Source organism: Dryobates pubescens, chromosome 35 (assembly GCF_014839835.1).
Source record: "Dryobates pubescens isolate bDryPub1 chromosome 35, bDryPub1.pri, whole genome shotgun sequence".
Taxonomy (NCBI): domain Eukaryota; kingdom Metazoa; phylum Chordata; class Aves; order Piciformes; family Picidae; genus Dryobates; species Dryobates pubescens.
Window position 1 is genome coordinate 2,209,973 of NC_071646.1, and position 17,557 is coordinate 2,227,529.

The 17,557-nt window shown below is 49.0% G+C and overlaps 1 protein-coding gene across 1 annotated transcript; it reads right to left on the bottom strand.

The window, feature by feature from the left end:
* Window positions 1-1,058: 1,058 nt before the first annotated feature.
* On the bottom strand, window positions 1,059-17,557 carry NUCKS1 (nuclear casein kinase and cyclin dependent kinase substrate 1). Its single transcript, XM_054176535.1, has 8 exons — window positions 17,210-17,557; window positions 8,640-8,689; window positions 7,367-7,472; window positions 5,874-5,929; window positions 5,409-5,561; window positions 4,739-4,891; window positions 3,238-3,384; window positions 1,059-1,276 (listed from the first exon to the last, which is right to left on the bottom strand). The coding sequence occupies exons 1-8, from the start codon at window positions 17,224-17,226 to the stop codon at window positions 1,077-1,079; spliced, it is 882 nt and encodes a 293-aa protein (XP_054032510.1). The 5' UTR covers window positions 17,227-17,557; the 3' UTR covers window positions 1,059-1,076.

Below are 17,557 nucleotides of genomic sequence, written 5' to 3' on the forward strand. Positions count from 1 at the left end.
CCTGTTCTGCCCACCCATAGCCAACCTTGGAAGAAACCAAACAGTTTGAAAACAAGAGTTGAAACACCCGGTTTCCAGTTCCTCTCCCCTGTTCTGCCCAGCCTTGGGAGAAATAAAGGAGGGTGAATGGATGTGAGAAGCTTGGAGGTTGAATTTGTATAGCATGATCTGCAATTTGCCTGAAGCAGAAGAGTCTGGAATCCAAAGACAAAAGCTCTTGCACCCTAACTGCAGAGCCTGAAGATGACAGTGGATCATCTGCAAGTCTCTTGATTGCCTTCCATCAAAAACGTGCCTGAATCCAAGAAACACAAGGTTCCTCCCCATGTTGTTCCCTCTTCCTCAACTGGGATTTCTCCCAACTATTCCGAGTGAACTCTTTTGAGTGAGCTTTTGAATCACCTAAAGCTTGCTCAAGCAGAGCTTCACTTTCGTTCCCCCCGCTACAACAGCAGCTTTAAAGGAACTCCTCCCCAGCGCTGGCAAATCTGCTCTGCTTAACAAAGCTGCAAGGATGAGAGCTGCCCCACATCATCAGGCTCAAATCTTACTGCTTCACAACTGCAATACCCCTTTCAAAGAACAGGCAAAGAAACAACCAGAGAACCCAGAAGCTAATTGAGCTGTCTGCTCCATTTGTCTCAGATGGCTTTCAGACCGGGAGGGGGTTGGGGGAGGGAGAACGGAATGGCCAACAGAGAACATTGACTTCCACAACAACAAAAAAAAAAGATCTGACTGTAGAAGGGTTTCCTCTTATTAAAAAAAAAGAAAGGATACACTGTATGAAACAGCTGAAAGGAAAGACAGCATTCAAAGCCCATGAGCCAAGCCACAGCCCAAACCGTGTTCTACCCCTAGGGAAGTTTTCTTTTCCTTATCCTTTTTTCTTTCTTTTTTTTTTTTCTCCCCTGTTTTAATTTTTTTTATTTTTTTTTTTATTTTTCCTTTTTTTTTTCCTTTTCTTTTCTTTTTTTTTTTTTTCTTTTTTAACCAAAGATTTTTTTATTTCCACCACCCCCCCACCCCCCCATCCCTTCCCCTCCCCACCCCCTGCCCCCGACTTCAACTGCCCTTTAATCTTCACCAGAGGGGGCTTCGTCTTCAGATCCCTCATCTCCTGACTTCTCTGGAGGAGGGCTGGCTGATTTTTTCTTCTCTGGGGGACTTTCAGGCTCTTCATCCTCTTCTTTGGGGGATGGGGTTTTCTCTTTTGTTGCCTTGGAAGCTGTGGGGCGACCTGCCTTCCCTTTGCCTTTCACTGGGCTGGGGGTCACTGGAACAAGAGAAAGCTTCAATCAAAGTTATGATCAGCAACCACCACAAACAAACAAACAAACAAGAGCAGTGGTGTGCCCCAGGGATCAGTGCTGGGCCCTGTGCTCTTCAACATCTTTATTGATGATCTGGAGGAGGGGATCAAGTCCATCAGCAGTAAATTTGCTGATGACACCAAGCTGGGGGCTGGAGTTGATCTGCTGGAGGGTAGAGAGGCTCTGCAGAGGGACCTCGACAGGCTGGGCAGATGGGCAGAGTCCAAGGGCAGGAGATTGAACACATCCAAGTGCCAGGGTCTGCACATTGGCCACAACAAGCCCAGGCAGTGCTACAGGCTGGGGTCAGAGTGGCTGAGAGCAGCCAGGCAGAGAGGGACCTGGGGGTGCTGGTGGATGGTAGGCTGAACATGAGCCTGCAGTGTGCCCAGGCAGCCAGGAGGGCCAGTGGCATCCTGGCCTGCATCAGGAACAGTGTGGCCAGCAGGAGCAGGGAGGTCATTCTGCCCCTGTACACTGCACTGGTTAGGCCACACCTTGAGTCCTGTGTCCAGTTCTGGGCTCCTCAGTTTAGGAAGGAGGTTGACTTGCTGGAGCCTGTCCAGAGAAGGGCTACAAAGTTGGTGAGGGGCTTGGAACACAGCCCTGTGAGGAGAGGCTGAGGGAGCTGGGGTTGCTTAGCCTGGAGAAGAGGAGACTCAGGGGTGACCTTAGTGCTCTCTACAACTTCCTGAAGGGGGGTTGTAGACAGGCAGAGGTTGGTCTCTTCTCCCAGGCAACCAGCACCAGAACAAGAGGACACAGCCTCAGGCTGCTTCAGGGGAGGTTTAGGCTGGAGGTTAGGAAGAAATTCTACACAGAGTGATTGCCCATTGGAATGGGCTGCCTTGGGAGGTGGTGGAGTCACCACCACTGGAGGTGTTCAGGAGGAGAATTGATAGGGTGCTTGGTGCCATGGTTTAGTTGATTAGATGGTGTTGGATGATAGGTTGGACACGATGATCTTGAAGGTCTCTTCCAACCTGGTCTGTTCTATTCTATTCTATTCACAAAAGTCAGATGGCTTCATACAAATAGAATTTCCCAAGAGGCTTCAGTGGCAGGCTTCATTTCACTTTGACCACACCACACAGGGTCTCTTGGAACGCTCCTCGTTAGCAAAGCTGAGCTGAAAAGCGACAGCCCTCAGGAGAATGGCTTCAAACTGGAAGAAGCTCCATTTAGATGAGACACTAGGAAGAAATTCTGCCCCATGAGGGGGCTGATGCACTGCAACAGGTTGCCAGAGATCTTACAGAGGCTCCAAGGCTGGAAGTATTCATAGCAGGGTTGGATGGGGCCTTAAGCAAGTCGGTTGAGTAAGGAGATGTCCCTGCCCGTGGCAGTGGGGTTGGAACTAGATGGTCTTTAAGGTCCCTTCCAACCTCAGCTTTCTTTGAGTCTATGGAAAGTTAGCTAATAAGATCTCAAAACTAATTGCAAGCCCTGCCTAATTGCTGGGTATGCCATAACAAACTGCCAGAACTAGCCTCTTGTCAAACCCATACATACATTGCTACTTTGATTTTAGACTTCCTGCAGAAATGCATCACATTTCCTTCTGGGTCAGATTCCTCCACCCTGAAAACATTACAAAGTTCTTAAGTCTGGAAAGAAAACAAACCAAAAACCCCAAGAAGCCAGGAATTCTATTACTTGGCTGTGAGAGACACAAAAAAAAAGGTCAGACTGCAGCATCTCAAGAGGGAAGGTTTGGGAATCCATGTGGTTTCTGCCAAGGAACCAACTCAACCTCTAATTAGAAGTTAAAGCCACCTTGTTATTTCATACTGCTGCTTTAAATCATCAAATAGCACTTTAGGTGACTGTCTACTGACTCAAGTTTTTTATTGAGCCTTATACAGCAGGGAAAAAAACCCCAGCCCCTAAAGCACACTGCTTAACTTCCTTGCCATCAGCTCACCTGTAGCCTTTAGCCTGGGCTTGGGCATTTTCTTTTCTTTCCTCTCTGGCTTGGATTTCTTGGAGACTTTTTTGTTCTTCTTTTTTGAACTGCCATAGTCACTGTCATCATCATCTTCCATGAGGAAGTCTTCATCACTTCCTGAATCTGCTGGAAACAACAAAATGTAAGCTTCTGGAAGAAGACACAGCTCAGAGCTAGGCCAATTAAACTGTGACCCGAGGAGCTTCCACTTGTCTACTGGGCTACAGAAATGTGACACAGCAGATTTCACACTGCTAGGGGTAAAGCACTGGTGGGACAAAGTGGACAGACTGAAGGAGTTGGGGCTGTTCAGTCTGGAGAAGAGAAGGCCCCGAGGTGACCACATTGTGGCCTTCCAGGATCTGAAGGGGGCTACAAGAAGGCTGCAGAGGGACTGCTCAGGATCTTAGGTAGTGATAGGACTGGGGGGAATGGAATGAAGCTGGAGGTGGGGAGATTGAGGCTGGAGGTGAGGAGGAAGTTCTTCCCCATGAGAGTGGTGAAGCCCTGGAATGGGTTGTCCAGGGAGGTGGTTGAGGCCCCAGCCCTGGAGGTGTTTAAGGCCAGGCTGGATGAGGCTCTGGCCAGGCTGATCTAGTGTGGGGTGTCCCTGCCCATGGCAGGGGGGTTGGAACTAGATGATCCTTGTGGTCCCTTCCAACCCTGACTGATACTATGATACTATGCTCTACCTCTTCAATATGCCACTTATCTCAACAGACAATCTCTTGACAGAGAAGTTCAGTGATCTTCTCAATGATGCTCTGACTCCATCCTAAGATCATCTTTGCACTCCGCATTGCAAGAGCTTCCTGTGGTTCATCACCAGCTGACTCCACCTTTTCTTATCAAACTGTCCTACTTTGACCAATCAAGGACAAAGTGCTTGGTCACCCTCTGAAAGTTTTATCAATGCCTCAAAACCAATGGGGTAACAAGAAGTAGCAGAAAGCACTGGGACTTCTGCTGTAATCCTTTAGGGCTGCTTACAGGCACTTGTAAATCTTTGCTGCAGACTCTGGACAGCAATTCTAGATGTGAAAGGCATCAGCTTGGTCTGCTGGGCAGACAGGCAGTGATCAATGAAGCACAGCTTCATCTCTTCACTGTCAGAGGGACTTTTCATAAGGGGGTCTAGCAACAGGCCAAGGGGGAATGGTTTGAAGCTGAGGCAGAGCAGGGTTAGACTGGAGCTGAGGAACAGGTTCTTCAGTAGGAGGGAGGGTGAGAGCCTGGAATAGGCTGCCCAGGGAGGTTGTGGCTGCCTCCTCCTTGGCAGTGTTCAAGACCAGGCTGGATGAGGCCTTGAGCAGCTGAGTGTAGCTGAGAGGTGTCCCTGCCCATAGCAAGGAGGTTGGAGTGGATGATCTCTGAGGTTCCTTCCAACTTAAAGCATTCCTTTTGCTGTCTGGCCAGACCCATAAACTCACAACCCAATGCACCCATGCCATATTGATTTCCACTTTTTTCCACTCACTCTCCTGGAACTGTGCCTCATCATCCTCCTGTTCTTCCTCTTCACTACCCACATCATCCATGAGCATCTCTCGCTGCTTGGAGGCTGCTTTGGACGCTGCCTGCCGTTGCTGGCGCACGTTTTTGTGGTCCTCCTTCTCATCCTCACTGTCCTCTGCAGCAAAAGTCACCAAGTTGTAATGAAGAGACAGGATACAGCCCCCCCCCAACTGTCCTGAGCTAGCAGGTGGGCAAGACAAAGGTCAAGTCATTCAGGAGGAACTTCATCAAGATGCTCAGTGAAGAGTGAGAGAGGAGAACACAGTCACAGGGGTGACAGGACAAAGGCTCAGGGGTTTAAAGTAAAAGAGGGAGATTCAGACTAGTACAAAAAAATCCCTCTTTTTCTCTAAGGTGGTAAGACCCTGACCCATCTTGCCAAGAGAGGTAGTAGAAGCCACATGCCTTGAGTCATTCCCAGGTCAGGTTGCCTGTGGCTTTAAGCAACCTGCTCTAGCTCTGTGCAATGATGTTGGGCTAGATGAGCTTCAGAGATCCTTTCCAACCCAAAGCACTGTGACTCCATTCTGTAACTCTCCTTTCAACCCAATAAACCTCTTTCTGTAACCCAACAACAATCCAGTGCAGCATCTGTCCCTGCAAAGACTCACACCCCTTCTTTTGTGTTTTACCTGCAGGCCTTTTCCTGGACTTGGAAGCTGCTCTCTTGTTCTTTTCTGGTTTAGCCTTTTTGCCTTTTTTGCTTTTTTGAGAGCTTTCATAGTCACTGTCAGCTTTGCCATCATCTGCTCCTAGGTCATCATCTTCACTGCCAAAATCTTCATCTGGAAGGAAAAGGTATGAACATGAAGGGTTGTGCATCATTCTGAGGTGTGGATGAGGACTTAGGAGGAAGAGGTTAACACACAGCTGTGAAGACAAACTGTGACACACACAACATAGGAACCTGTTATCCCAAACCAGGGCTGGAAGAAGCAGCAGTAGAGGCAACATCAAGTTTAAGTCACAGGTGTTAGCAAAGTGCATTTTTCTCTCTCAGAACTCTCTCTCTCTCCTCTGTCAAACCCTACTCCTGTAACTCTTGCAAACTGGTCTTTAATTTGAAGATACTCCATCAGTACCACAGAGTTAGTTACCTGCTGAGTGTGAATCATCTTTCTTAGTCTTCACATCTTTGTCTTCTGAATCCTCACTGAAAATGAGAGAAAGACAGGGTCTGACTGCTGTCAGCTTCAAATTCAGACACTGCTGTATGGAAAACAGCCATTTTCACAGAGCAAACTGATCTCTGCCTGGGTATTGCACATCAGGATTACCCAGCTGTGCATGCAGCTATGGTTGGAAAGAGAATGTTCAAACTCTGCACTGCATGCAATGTGACATGCAGCCAAGTTTTCTCTCTGCTCTGTCCTAGTGAGGGCACATCTGGAGTACTGTGTCCAGTTCTGGGGTTCCTCAAGAGAGACAGGGAACTACTGGAGATAATACAGTGGAGGCTACAAAGATGCTGAAGAGCCTGGAGCATCTCTGTGAGAAGGAATGGCTGAGAGCCCTGGGGCTGTTGAGCCTGGGGAAGAGCAGCCCCAGATGGGATCTGATCAATGCTCAGCAACAGTTAAAGGGTAGGGAGCAAAAGGATGGGGCTGGGTGCTTCTCAGTGGCACCTAGTTACAGGGCAAGTGGCACAGACTGGAACCCAGGAGGTTCCATCTGAAGAGGAGGAAAAACTCCTTTGCTCTGAGGCTGCTGGAGCAGGCTGCCCAGAGAGGTTGTGGAGCCTCCTTCTCTGGAGAGATTCCAACCCCTCCTGGCCATTGTGCTTCTGGGAATGCTGCTGTGGTTCTCCTGCTTTAGCAGGGCTTTGGACTTGCTGGTCTCCAGAGGTCACTTCCAATCTCCACCACGCTGGGATTCTCTCAAGTGAACCAACCAGGCAACAACATGGCTGAGATGAACCATGCACTTCCTTCTGATTCTACCAATAATCCAGCTGGCTTTTATTTTCCAGTTAGACTGGTGATGGTTTAGACACCAATCCATGGCTGAGTTATAAATGGAATCAAGTTGTATTCTGAATTAACAGCCCCCACTTGTCTCTATGCCATTGTTTCCTCTGGACTCCTTCATGCCCTGCACATTGCCCAGCTGGCAAAACAAGGTACTTCATTGATTAAATTAGAACTAGCAATGAGAAACCAAGCCTCACAAATCTAACACAGCCCCCTGCTCCTGACTGCCACTGTACTGTGCTGTTACACCTTGAGCCACAGGAATGCTCTGAGCATGCTGGGAAGAACATGGAAAATGAAGTTCACCTTGCCAGCTGCTTACCTGGGCAACTGCATTAGCTGTCAATATTTGTAACTCAGATTTATTCCTTCCAACTGTCTACCTCCAGAAGCTATTGCAGTGACACACTACTAGTGACAAGCACTTTACACATGATTGCTCTGTCTACTCAGATCAACAAGCACCACCTCAACGTCCAAGCTGGTTATGCAAGCCGTGGGCCTGAGAGCTCTGCAGGCCCTGAGTTGCACTTACAATCACTCCTCTTAGAAGGCACTGCTCCCCACACACAGGACAGGGTTTGGAGACATGTTGGTAACAGATGAAGAGCTTCTTTTACCTGTCCTCCTGAGAATTCTTCCCAGAGCGCCTCTTGTTTTTAGCCTCCCGGGGAGAGGAGCGGATTTTCTTGGAGGGGGGACCTGAATCTCTTCCATAATCTTCATCTGCATGGGACAGTACAAAAATGGGTTTGAATCACACAAAAAAAATCCACCCTGGACTTCAAGAGGACTCATTTTGTCCTGTTCAAAGATCTACTTAAAGCATCCTGTGGGCTAGGGCTCTAGAAGGTTGCGGGTCCAAAAGAGCTGGGTAATACTCAGACACCACCTCCTCCACGCTCAAGAGAAGTGTATACCCTTGGGGAAAAAGCCCTGCTAGAGGAGGCAGGAGATTTGGGGGACTGGACTAAATGATCTCTCCCTTCCAAGCCTTAACAGTCTGTGTGACCTGTCCTGCTTTGGCAGAGAGGTTGGACTAGAGGGCCTCCAGAGGTCCCTTCCAGCCCCTAACATTGTGTGACCTGTACTAAGTGATCCTGCTTTGGCAGAGAGGTTGGACTAGAGGGCCTCCAGAGGTCCCTTCCAGCCCCTCCCATCCTATGATCCTATGTATTTCTGGATGTTTCCAACAGCAAACACTTCATTTGCTGTCCTGTGGTGGTGGTGGTGGGGGAATGTCACTGGGTAGTAGTCTGCAGCCTAACTTTTTACACTCTTACACAACAGCTCATCCAAGATGAGGACCAGGGCTGCAGTGGAGAACTCTGCATATTTGTTTCCATTAATTATCAGAGTAACCTCACTCAGCAAACAGTAGCAGCATGTCTGGTTGGGTAAGAACACAAAACATGCTCCATATGGCTCCCAGAAATGTTGGTAATTCATACAGAACATAAAGCCTGCTTGCTTTCCCCCCCCTCTCCTTGAGAAGCAAGTCAGAGAAATGCCTGACACAAGGGGATTAATGAGAGCCCCCCTGAAATAAATGGAAAACATTTTCATGTAGGCATCAAGGAGATTCTGCCACAGACCATAGCATAGAGCAAGGAAGAGAACAGTTGGTGCCAACAGCCTGGAGGCACTCCAACAATACAGGCATTAAATAGTAAGATTTCTATCACCATTGTTTGTTTAATACAAACCATACCAGAATCATTGCATTTTCAAGTCCTGATTAACAATTCAGAGACTCAGAAGAGCAGAAACTCCTTAGACTTGAAGTTGAAGATGCAACTGGAAGCAAAGCAATTCACAGGCAAAGCAAGAAAGGAACTGCTCTGACTTAAGAATATTATATTGGCAAGAAAAAAACCCAAATGATTAATTTACCAGCATCATCTGATTCCTGAAACTGAGAGTAATCAACCACCTTCCTGTTCCTGTTAAAAAAAGGAGGGGAAAATAAACAAGCATTAGCAATTCATCAACTCAAGAGATACAAAAGCATTCTGAAAGCAGCAAGGAACTGCCATGCCCTTGCTTCTGGTGCAGGGTTTGTAGCCCCAAGGCATCCCCAAGCTCTCATAAATAAGCCACCTCCAGCTCTGAAGTTAGAAAGGAGCACATGGTTATTCCAGCATTTTCCCCAGGAGCTGTTAGCAGAGCTTGAATTCAGAGTCTGAGAGTTTGGAAGTGCTTTTCGGTAGGCTGCACTCTTAAGGCTCACAAGTGCAGCGAGGAAGAGCCATGTGAACCTGGGCTGTGTGGTTCTTTTATCATTCAAATTCTCTACCATTACCTGTCACTGGAGTAGTAAAAGCACTACTTGAAAGCTCTGCCTGCAGCCCAAGAATAAGACAAACACAACACTTCAGCCTCACCCTCAAGCCGGTGCTTCCCCTAACTCCCTGTCCCAAAGGGGTGATAATCAAGACCAGGGTTCCAGGGATGCACCAATACCATCATCAATGAAATAAACATTTCCTGACTGCTATTTTTAACCTCTGCTTCTCCATCCAATCCTACTTCTTCAGATCTTCTGCTCAGAATTGCCTGCCCACGTGAGCCCTGCTTCCAAAGCACTCCAAGTTTTCACTCCTAGGTGCTTTCTCAGTTCCTTACTTTCATGCTTTAAGAAGATCTAAGACAGCTGCTTACAATGCTTGAGACTGCTGGAGAGGGTACAACAAAGGGCTACAGAGATGAGAGGACTGGAACAATTCTTGTGAAGAAAGGCTGTGGGACTTGGGGCTTTTCATCTTGCAGTAGAGAAGACTGGGGGAGGATCTGATCAATGCTGATCAATACTTAAAAGGTGGGTGGCAGGAGGATGAGGCCAGGCTGTTTCCAGTGGTGCCCAGAGACAGGGCAAGGGGTAAGGGGCACAAGCTGGAACATAGGAAGTTCCACCTAAATATGAGGAGGAACTTCTTTGGGGGTGACAGAGTACTGGAGCAGGCTGCCCAGAGAGGTGGTAAAGCCTCCACCTCTGAAGTCATTCTAAAGCTGCCTGGATGCCATCATCCTGTGCAACCTGCTCTGGCAGGGGAGGTGAACTGGATGATCTCCAGGGATCTCCTCCATCCCCTATCATTCTGTGACACTGAACTCAATCCCTAGGCATGAAAATTGAAGACATTTTGGATGTCCAACAGGCTGGGTTAAGAGTATGGACCACCCATACCTTCTTAACCTCATCAGCACCTTCTCTGCTCTCCAACCAAACTGAAAGCAGCACAGGCAACCAGCTGGCATTACCAGTGCAAATGTAATGGTCACTTCAACACAAAGTTAGCTAACCACACCTGTAGCTACTACTAAGATCACTGCCAACAAAACTGGATCTGATTCTGTAACTTTAATAAATAAATAAATGAGCAAAACCTAAATCCCAAGGTGTTGGTGTCTGCTGCCTATTTTCTCAGCTCCTGTCCCAATGACTTTATTGATAAGCCCTAACTGCCCTGTAATGCAGCTCCTCAAGAGAGCCAAGGTAACTGAGTTAGGTTTGACTTGTAGCTGATAGCACTTCAAACTCAGATTCCAAACATCCACCTCTTATGGCTGACATGGAACATGAGGAGACACAGCTGAAGGAGGTATAGCATTCAGCCCCACCCCTCCATACAGTTTCCAATACAATCCTTTTGAGCCAAAGCCAAAGATGAATTTGGTTTCACAGTAATCATCACACAAGCTCACCTCTACAGCTAGAAAAGTCAATGAGACAGAGAGCAGGTCACCTACCCAGCACCACGGACTTGAGAAGCACCTCAAAGAGAAGCCAGCAACAAGCTCCATCCAACACACAAACCACAAAGCCCTTCCCTGTCACTGCAATGCAAGACTGTTGAATTTCACATTCAGGTCTCACAACTGAGCTGCACTTTGTGATTTCCATCATGCCTTGCTGATAAGGGCTGTTCAACCAAAAGATCCCCTGAAAGTCATTGTTGTGCTCTGGCTGCTGATCCTTTTGAAGCCAGTTACAAGTCGCCCTCCTGCACAAGTAGCTCTATTCATGGCTTAAAGCAGCAGACTTAAAAAGATGAAGGAGCAGAATTGTTCCATCTTGACCCAGCTCCAAGCCTCTTGAAAAAAGTCAACCCTTCAACAACCAACCTAACAAGCAAACAAATGGCAGGCAAGAGGAGTCATTAATTACACTTCCACAGGTTGAAACCCATCCAAGCTTCCCAGGACGTGTGAGTGGAACAAAGTCCAACGGCAGCCTGCTACAGAGCACTGGGTGCTATCAGTCCAGGAGCACAGTTGTTGGCAGAGTCTCTCATGGGCTGCTGCCCAGGGACTCCAACTCCTGTTCCAGTTGGTAGCCTTCTGAAAGCTGCCTCCCTGACCCACCCCACATGTGAAAAAACAACCCCACCAAGTTGATTCTGCTAAGTAGCTGATGAAGAATAAAGTTGTTAAATATATTGTAAACAGGAGGTATTATTTTCCTCTAATGTGGTGGGGGGGAAGTAGAATTGCCACATGCTCTGTAAATAGTTTCTGACACCTCTTATCTAACAAGCAAGATGGAGAACAGAATAGAACAGAATAGGTTGGAAGAGACCTTTGAGATCATCAAGTCCAACCTATCACCCCACACCATCTAATCAACTAAACCATGGCACCAAGCACTCCATCCAGTCTCTTCCTAAACACCTCCAGTGATGGTGACTCCACCACCTCCCTGGGCAAATATTGCCACCTTGTACTAAGTTGGTCAGGCACAGCTTCATCTTACCTTTTTTCCCCCCCAGATCCATAATGTACTGAAAATGAAAAGCAGTCAGATCAAACTTCAATGAAGAGCACTGTCCCTATGGAAAGCATCCTGCCTCTTCCCAAGCACTGCACTCTGATGGCAGCTAGAAACTAAACCCTGCTTGGCTCTCACAGCCTGGTGAGCAGGAGTGGTGGGTGACACTCATACCAAAACCCAACCACCCAAACATAAAAGCCATCATGGGAGAAGCAGGCCACAAAGATGGTCTGAGAGCTGGAGCAGCTTCCCTATGGGCTCAGGCTGAAAGTCAGGGTTGTTCAGCCTGGAGAAAAGAAGGCTCTGAGGAAACCTTAAAGCAGCCTTCCAGCACCTGAAAGGGGATACAGGACAGCTGGAGGGGCACTGTTTACAAAGGCATGGAGTGACAGGACCAGGGGTAATGGCTTCAAATTGGAAGAAGTTCTGTTTAAATTAGGCATTAAGAAGAATTTCCTCCCCCCCCACCATGAGAGTGGTGAAGCACTGGAACAACCCAGAGAAGCTATCTGTTCAGCTTGCTTTATCTTATCTTGCAAGGCAAGCAGGGTGGAGGAAAAGGAGTATCAACACTGATACTACTGAAGATAGAAACTTGCAAGTCTTCCCAGCGTAATCAGTGAAGCTCACAAGGGCTGAAACAAACCACTCTGCATTAGCCACCCTCCTCACTCTACACTCACCATTCAGCCCATTTGCATCAAGTATGGTTCTCTTCACAAGTGCCAACAGCACTGTTCCACTGATGTGAAATGCTTAATGAGTTTGCAAAGGCAGACCCCATCTTCTGTTACACCAAGGTGATAAAAACAGCAGAGAGAGTCACTGGAGTTAAGAGCCAGAAGGAAATATTGCTGGGTTTGTCAAGGTACAGTATATCTCTCTGGCACTAGCAAAACCAAGATGTTAAGGCAAGCAAGCAGAAATAAGCTATTTGTTATATTCAGTCAGAGCATAAAAAGACAGCCTAGGAGACATCTGGGATGGGCATTGTTCAATCTGGTTTAAAACAGGCACTGAAATTTAAAGGTGACTTACTTGCCAATTCAACTGAACCTCTAAGGTGTTGATGTGAGGAGGAAAGGTTTGGAGACAGGGCCTGATAGTCTTTATAACAGCTCTCAATGCAGTATTTGTGGGATAAAGAGTAGCTCAGCTTTTAAGTAACTCATCTGTAAGAGGCACTGTGCATTTCTGAGCTCTTATTGAATCCTTGAGTGTGACACTGCTAAGTAAGTGCTTGCAAAGATGAGTTGTAGTGAAACATTAACCTTTAAAAGGAGCACTAAATGCCTACAGAATCAACTCAGGATTGTATAGTAAGAGCTCCTCTTCAGCTAGGCAAGTCCCTAAGCCCTCAGTCTCTAAGTCAGTGTCTCAGAAAGCTTTTCACAAGGGGATGGTCAGGTCCTTAGCTATTTCCACAGGTATTAAAATCCACAACTAAGGCCAAGTGTAAAGCAAATACACATCCTCCGAGAAGCAACGCCACGGGGAGGCTGCAACAGGCTGGTAACTGATCTCCTCTTGCACTGGGGAAGAATGTTTAGGTCAAACTGTTGTCAGAAGTAACCACCCACCCTCTGACACAATGTGGCAAGTGAAATGAATGACAGATTAAATGGTGACCGAGCTCCTTCGTTGTTAACTGCAGCCTGCACCCAGCAGAACCATTAAACTAAGTATTTGTGAAGAGCGATGGACCCTTCTCACTGCAAGAGCTTGGGGAGTAGCCAGTTTCACTTTCTAGCTCTCATTCCAGCTCCCACATTATCAGTAACTATTGGCATTAAACCCACGCCTGTGGTGCTTTTTGAACACAGAGATAAGGGGAAAAAAGACAGCTAGGGAACGCTTCTACCAAGTTGTGCTAAGCAAATCTGCAGTGATTTAGGCCTTAGATGAACACTGACTTGCAATTTTGCATCACAGCTTGACACAGTTAGGGACCTAAACTCCATCCCTTTGGTGTCAGTCCACTTAACAGCTGGCACAGCCGTGCTCAGATGGGACTCACCAACCAGAGGCTCCCAGTTACAGAGGACATTGGGTCTGAAACATCTGTCAGAAGCATGCACTGCTCATGGCATCTGCATCATTTTTAGGGACACACACCTTGAAACTCCATAAAACAATTAAATGATGCAGCAGCAACTGAAGCAGCCTTGGGCCCATCCATTTGAGCCTGACTACAGCACAGAAACGTTCTAATGAAGGGCAGGGAGGGGAACAACCCCCCAAAAACACACAGCAAAATCAATTCTGAAAGGAGTGTGTTTTGATTTTGATCCTACTCCTACCTTGTTCTGTTTCTCTTCAGAGCAAGGATGGTATCTTATTACTCATCTGGAAACTGTCTCTAGCTTATCTCTGGACACGACCACACATCATTACTCAAGCTAAATGCCAGGCCCCAAGAACTGTTGCTTCCCTGTTACCCCTTGGAAGCTTTCCAGAAGCCCAACGTTTATCCTTTCCGGCATCCAGGTGCAACACTGGTAACAAGCTACATTTTATTTACTAAATAAATACACTTTTCACCCCCTGCAAGTAACATTTCAAAGGCTCACCCTCCTTCCACTGCGGTGCCAAAGCAAGGCTGAGCTTCCAGAGGTACCAATAAAGAAAAATCAGGTTTGGCAAAGCCTGGAAGCACCGAAATAGATCAACTCATAACTGGCTTCAATCTTACAATGAACAAACAAAAATCCCCTGTGATTTCCACACCTGCCCACAGCTCGCATCTTGCAATGCCTGCAGGAGCACCCAGCGAGTCAAAGCCAGCAGGCAGGGAAGGCAGAGGGAAGCTCCATCCAATTTGAAGACAGAATCCTCACTCAAAACACCTTAATTGATGGTGTACATACCCACAGCAGCTCGAGCCCATTTCATTTGTATTCAAGGCCAGGGATATAGTAATGCAACCATCGGATGCCCTCTGCGGTACTTCAGAAGCGTTAGCCACGAGATCAGAGGCTCAACAACTGAGATGGGCCTTCACATTTCACTCCTGGTGTTTTTCTAGCAGGAGTGGTGAGACCACAACTGTCCCCCAAGAAGTTTAATTGTGTGGAAAGTCCTTGGCCCTAAGTGCCAGGCACGTGAAGTCTGGAAACACCAGGACTTTACTACTACTTCTGAAGCTCAAGAACTGACCTCAACAACCAGATTGAGTACCTTGTAGACACGTGGAGCAAAAACTGAGGATCAGTGTTGGACTTTATTAGGGTCATTGTTTTAGGTGCATTTATCCTCACTGGAAACTGGCAGACAAATTCATTCCAACACCACTGAAGAGAATAAAATGATCTCAAAGGTCTTTTCCAACCTGGTTTAATCTATTCTAACACTTCTGCAACATCACATCTTCCCTCTGATGAGGAACCTTTCCTTCCACCTTACCAACCATAAGCTGAGATAGCTAGGGAAAAAAGGATAAATGATCCAATTTCTCAAGTCTTTTTCTATCTGTTAGGAGAGTTCTGCAGCTCCCAACAGGGCAATACAATGTCCCAGCCACTGAATATTCCCATTTTTGCCCCTGAAAGGGCTGTTAGATAGCAGATTGCTGGATCTAATTCCTGACACGTGCCCCAAAAGGTTTGCTGCTGGACTTTGGCACTTCATTTTCCTGCAGCCCCACTGCCTGTCAGCTTGAGGGGAAGACAACTCAGATCTTTCACAACAGTGAAAGACTCTACATTACTTCAGTTACTTTTTGCTTAGAACTGCTTGCTTACCCAAGTTACTTAATATCAGAAACCTTAGGAGCTGCCCTTTTTAAAGATACACTTTCCTTACCTGTAGCAAGACCCCAGGGCTGGCAAGGGAGCCACCAGCTGAACACACACTGAAGTTGTCACCCCGAGCAGCAAAGTCACTTCAGAACGCTGGCACTGTCATTCAAGATCAGACCACTAGTCTCCAACACCCTGCCTTGCAGAATGCCATACCCAGGGTATACACCCAGTCCTATCAATCCACCTTTTGCACCCACAACAATTCCCCTAAGGCTGGAACTTTGAGCTTTATTTACCCTTAGCTTTGCCTACTGGAATACACTGCAGGGCAGGGGGAAAAAAAAGAGCAATAAAAACCAAGCTTCACTAATCACTGCACCAAACCTCCCTACTTAGCACAGCAGTCCTGGTTTCCACTGGTCTTTAAACTCTCACATGTTAGAGAGATTACTTAAATATGAAGGCTACTACCCAGAAATGTAAAGACTTAAGTTTTATAGGCACAATAAATTCCCTGCTTATTACTCTAAAACACCCTAGATCAGGCTTACTGGGAACAAAAGTGCAACCAGTTCTTTGAAATATCTCCAGAATGAAAACCACAATCAGAACATGCAAAGGACACCTCACAAAACTCTCCCCTTTTCCATAAAGGCAACCAAAAGTACAACTCGACCCTCTGAGCACCTCCCGGAAAGAAGTGCAAGAGAACACCCTCCCCACCCTCAGGAAACCTTCAGCTCCTTCAGAAGGGAAGTTCTCTGTGCTGTAGGTGTGCAAAGGGATCACTCAACAGTGGAAGGTTCCCTTGCAGCCCAACACTGCGGGTCCAACTAAAGACAGAGACACCACCACCTACCTGCTGGAGGGAACACTGCCCGTTTAGCTAAACGCCCCACGCTTTCCTCCTCCCCACGACCTAAAATCAGCCATCTCGGGGGAGGAGGGGAGGAAAGGGGGGGAAATACCAGTAGGAAACCGACCCGGGGAGAGCAGTTAGCTACCAGGCGAGAGGAAAAGGGCGTGTGTTCAATGCTGTTCCCACCAGAGGGGGCGGCTCCTCCGAACTCCTCCCCTAAACGTGGTTTAACTTCTATGCACAGCCCCTCTCCTCCAGACCCTCGCTGGTCACGGCGTATTGCATGCGTGTCCCCTCCCCCAGCCAGCGTGGTCTGCTTCCACCACCACCACCGCCCCCCACCCTGCTGGAAGAGGGTGCGGGGGGCTGCGACAGAGGCCTGGCTGGCGAACACCGCCTCTGGCCCGCCCGTTCTGCACGAAGTGGGTCACGGTGGATCGTCGCGATTCAGTTGGGGTTTTTTTCTCCCCCGTTAGAAAATGTGGGACGCTGTGCGCGGCCTCTCCCATGGCCTCTTCGTTGCACCCCCCTCACGGCGCGGGGAAAACGGCTGCCGCCTCCCCGCTGCCCCCCCTCCCCCCAACTTCGGTACGCCCAGGGCGATGCAATGCACATCACCCCAGGCCCGGCTTGCAACGAGGCGCGTTGCGAATTAAAGGAAATTAAATACCCAAAGTTGCAGGGATAAAATAAAAAAGAAGGGGGATCCGAGGGGGGGAATCCAGCCCATGGCCCACGCTGCAGCCGTGCGGCCTCCCTGCCCCCGCCGCCGCGCCCGCTCCCCTCCCCACGGCCACGCAGCCGCCCCTCGCCCCGAGGGAGCCTGGCCGCCCGCCTGGCCTCCAGCGAGCCTACCCCGCGCTCCCCGCCCCTCCGCGCCTCGGCCGGGCGCAGCCCGCCTCGCCTCGGGCTGCCCCTTCCCCAGGCACGGCCTGCGGCGAGGCCTGCAGCGAGGCGTGCGGGAGGGCCTACACCGCCGGCCCGCCGCCGGGGGCCGGGCCCGGGAGGAGGGAGGGAAAGAGGGAGGCAGCGCTGGCGCCGCGGGTGGGAGGAGAGGCGGGAGCGGGGCCTCCGCGCTCCGCCAAGGACTCACCTGACAGGCCTGGACATTTTCCCCAGCGGTTCGGGCCCGGCCCTGGGGACGTCGCCCAGTGCTCAGGGGAAGGAGGAAAAAAAAAAACGGTCGCCTGGTGCGGGCTCGGCGTCGCCCGTCCCCTCCCCGGAGCGAGCGGGAGCCCTGGGCCCAGTGCCTCAGGCCGCGCCTCCCGGAGCCGCCTCTTCTCCCTCGGGCGCTGCCGCCGCCGGCCCGCGCCCCGCCGCGGGAGACACCCGCTCCTCTGCGTGGGCCGCGGCCCCCCCCGCCCCCGGTCACCGCTCCTCCGCCGCCGCCGCGGTCGCTGCTGCTCGACGATCCCCCCCGCAAAATGGTCGCGTTCGCACC

Coding starts and splice junctions, on each gene's coding strand:
- NUCKS1 (XM_054176535.1), bottom strand. Junction 7,473..8,639: donor TCAGGAATCAGATGATGCTG/GTAAATTAATCA, acceptor TGTCCCATGCAG/ATGAAGATTATGGAAGAGAT. Junction 1,277..3,237: donor GCCCAGGCTAAAGGCTACAG/GTGAGCTGATGG, acceptor CTCTTGTTCCAG/TGACCCCCAGCCCAGTGAAA.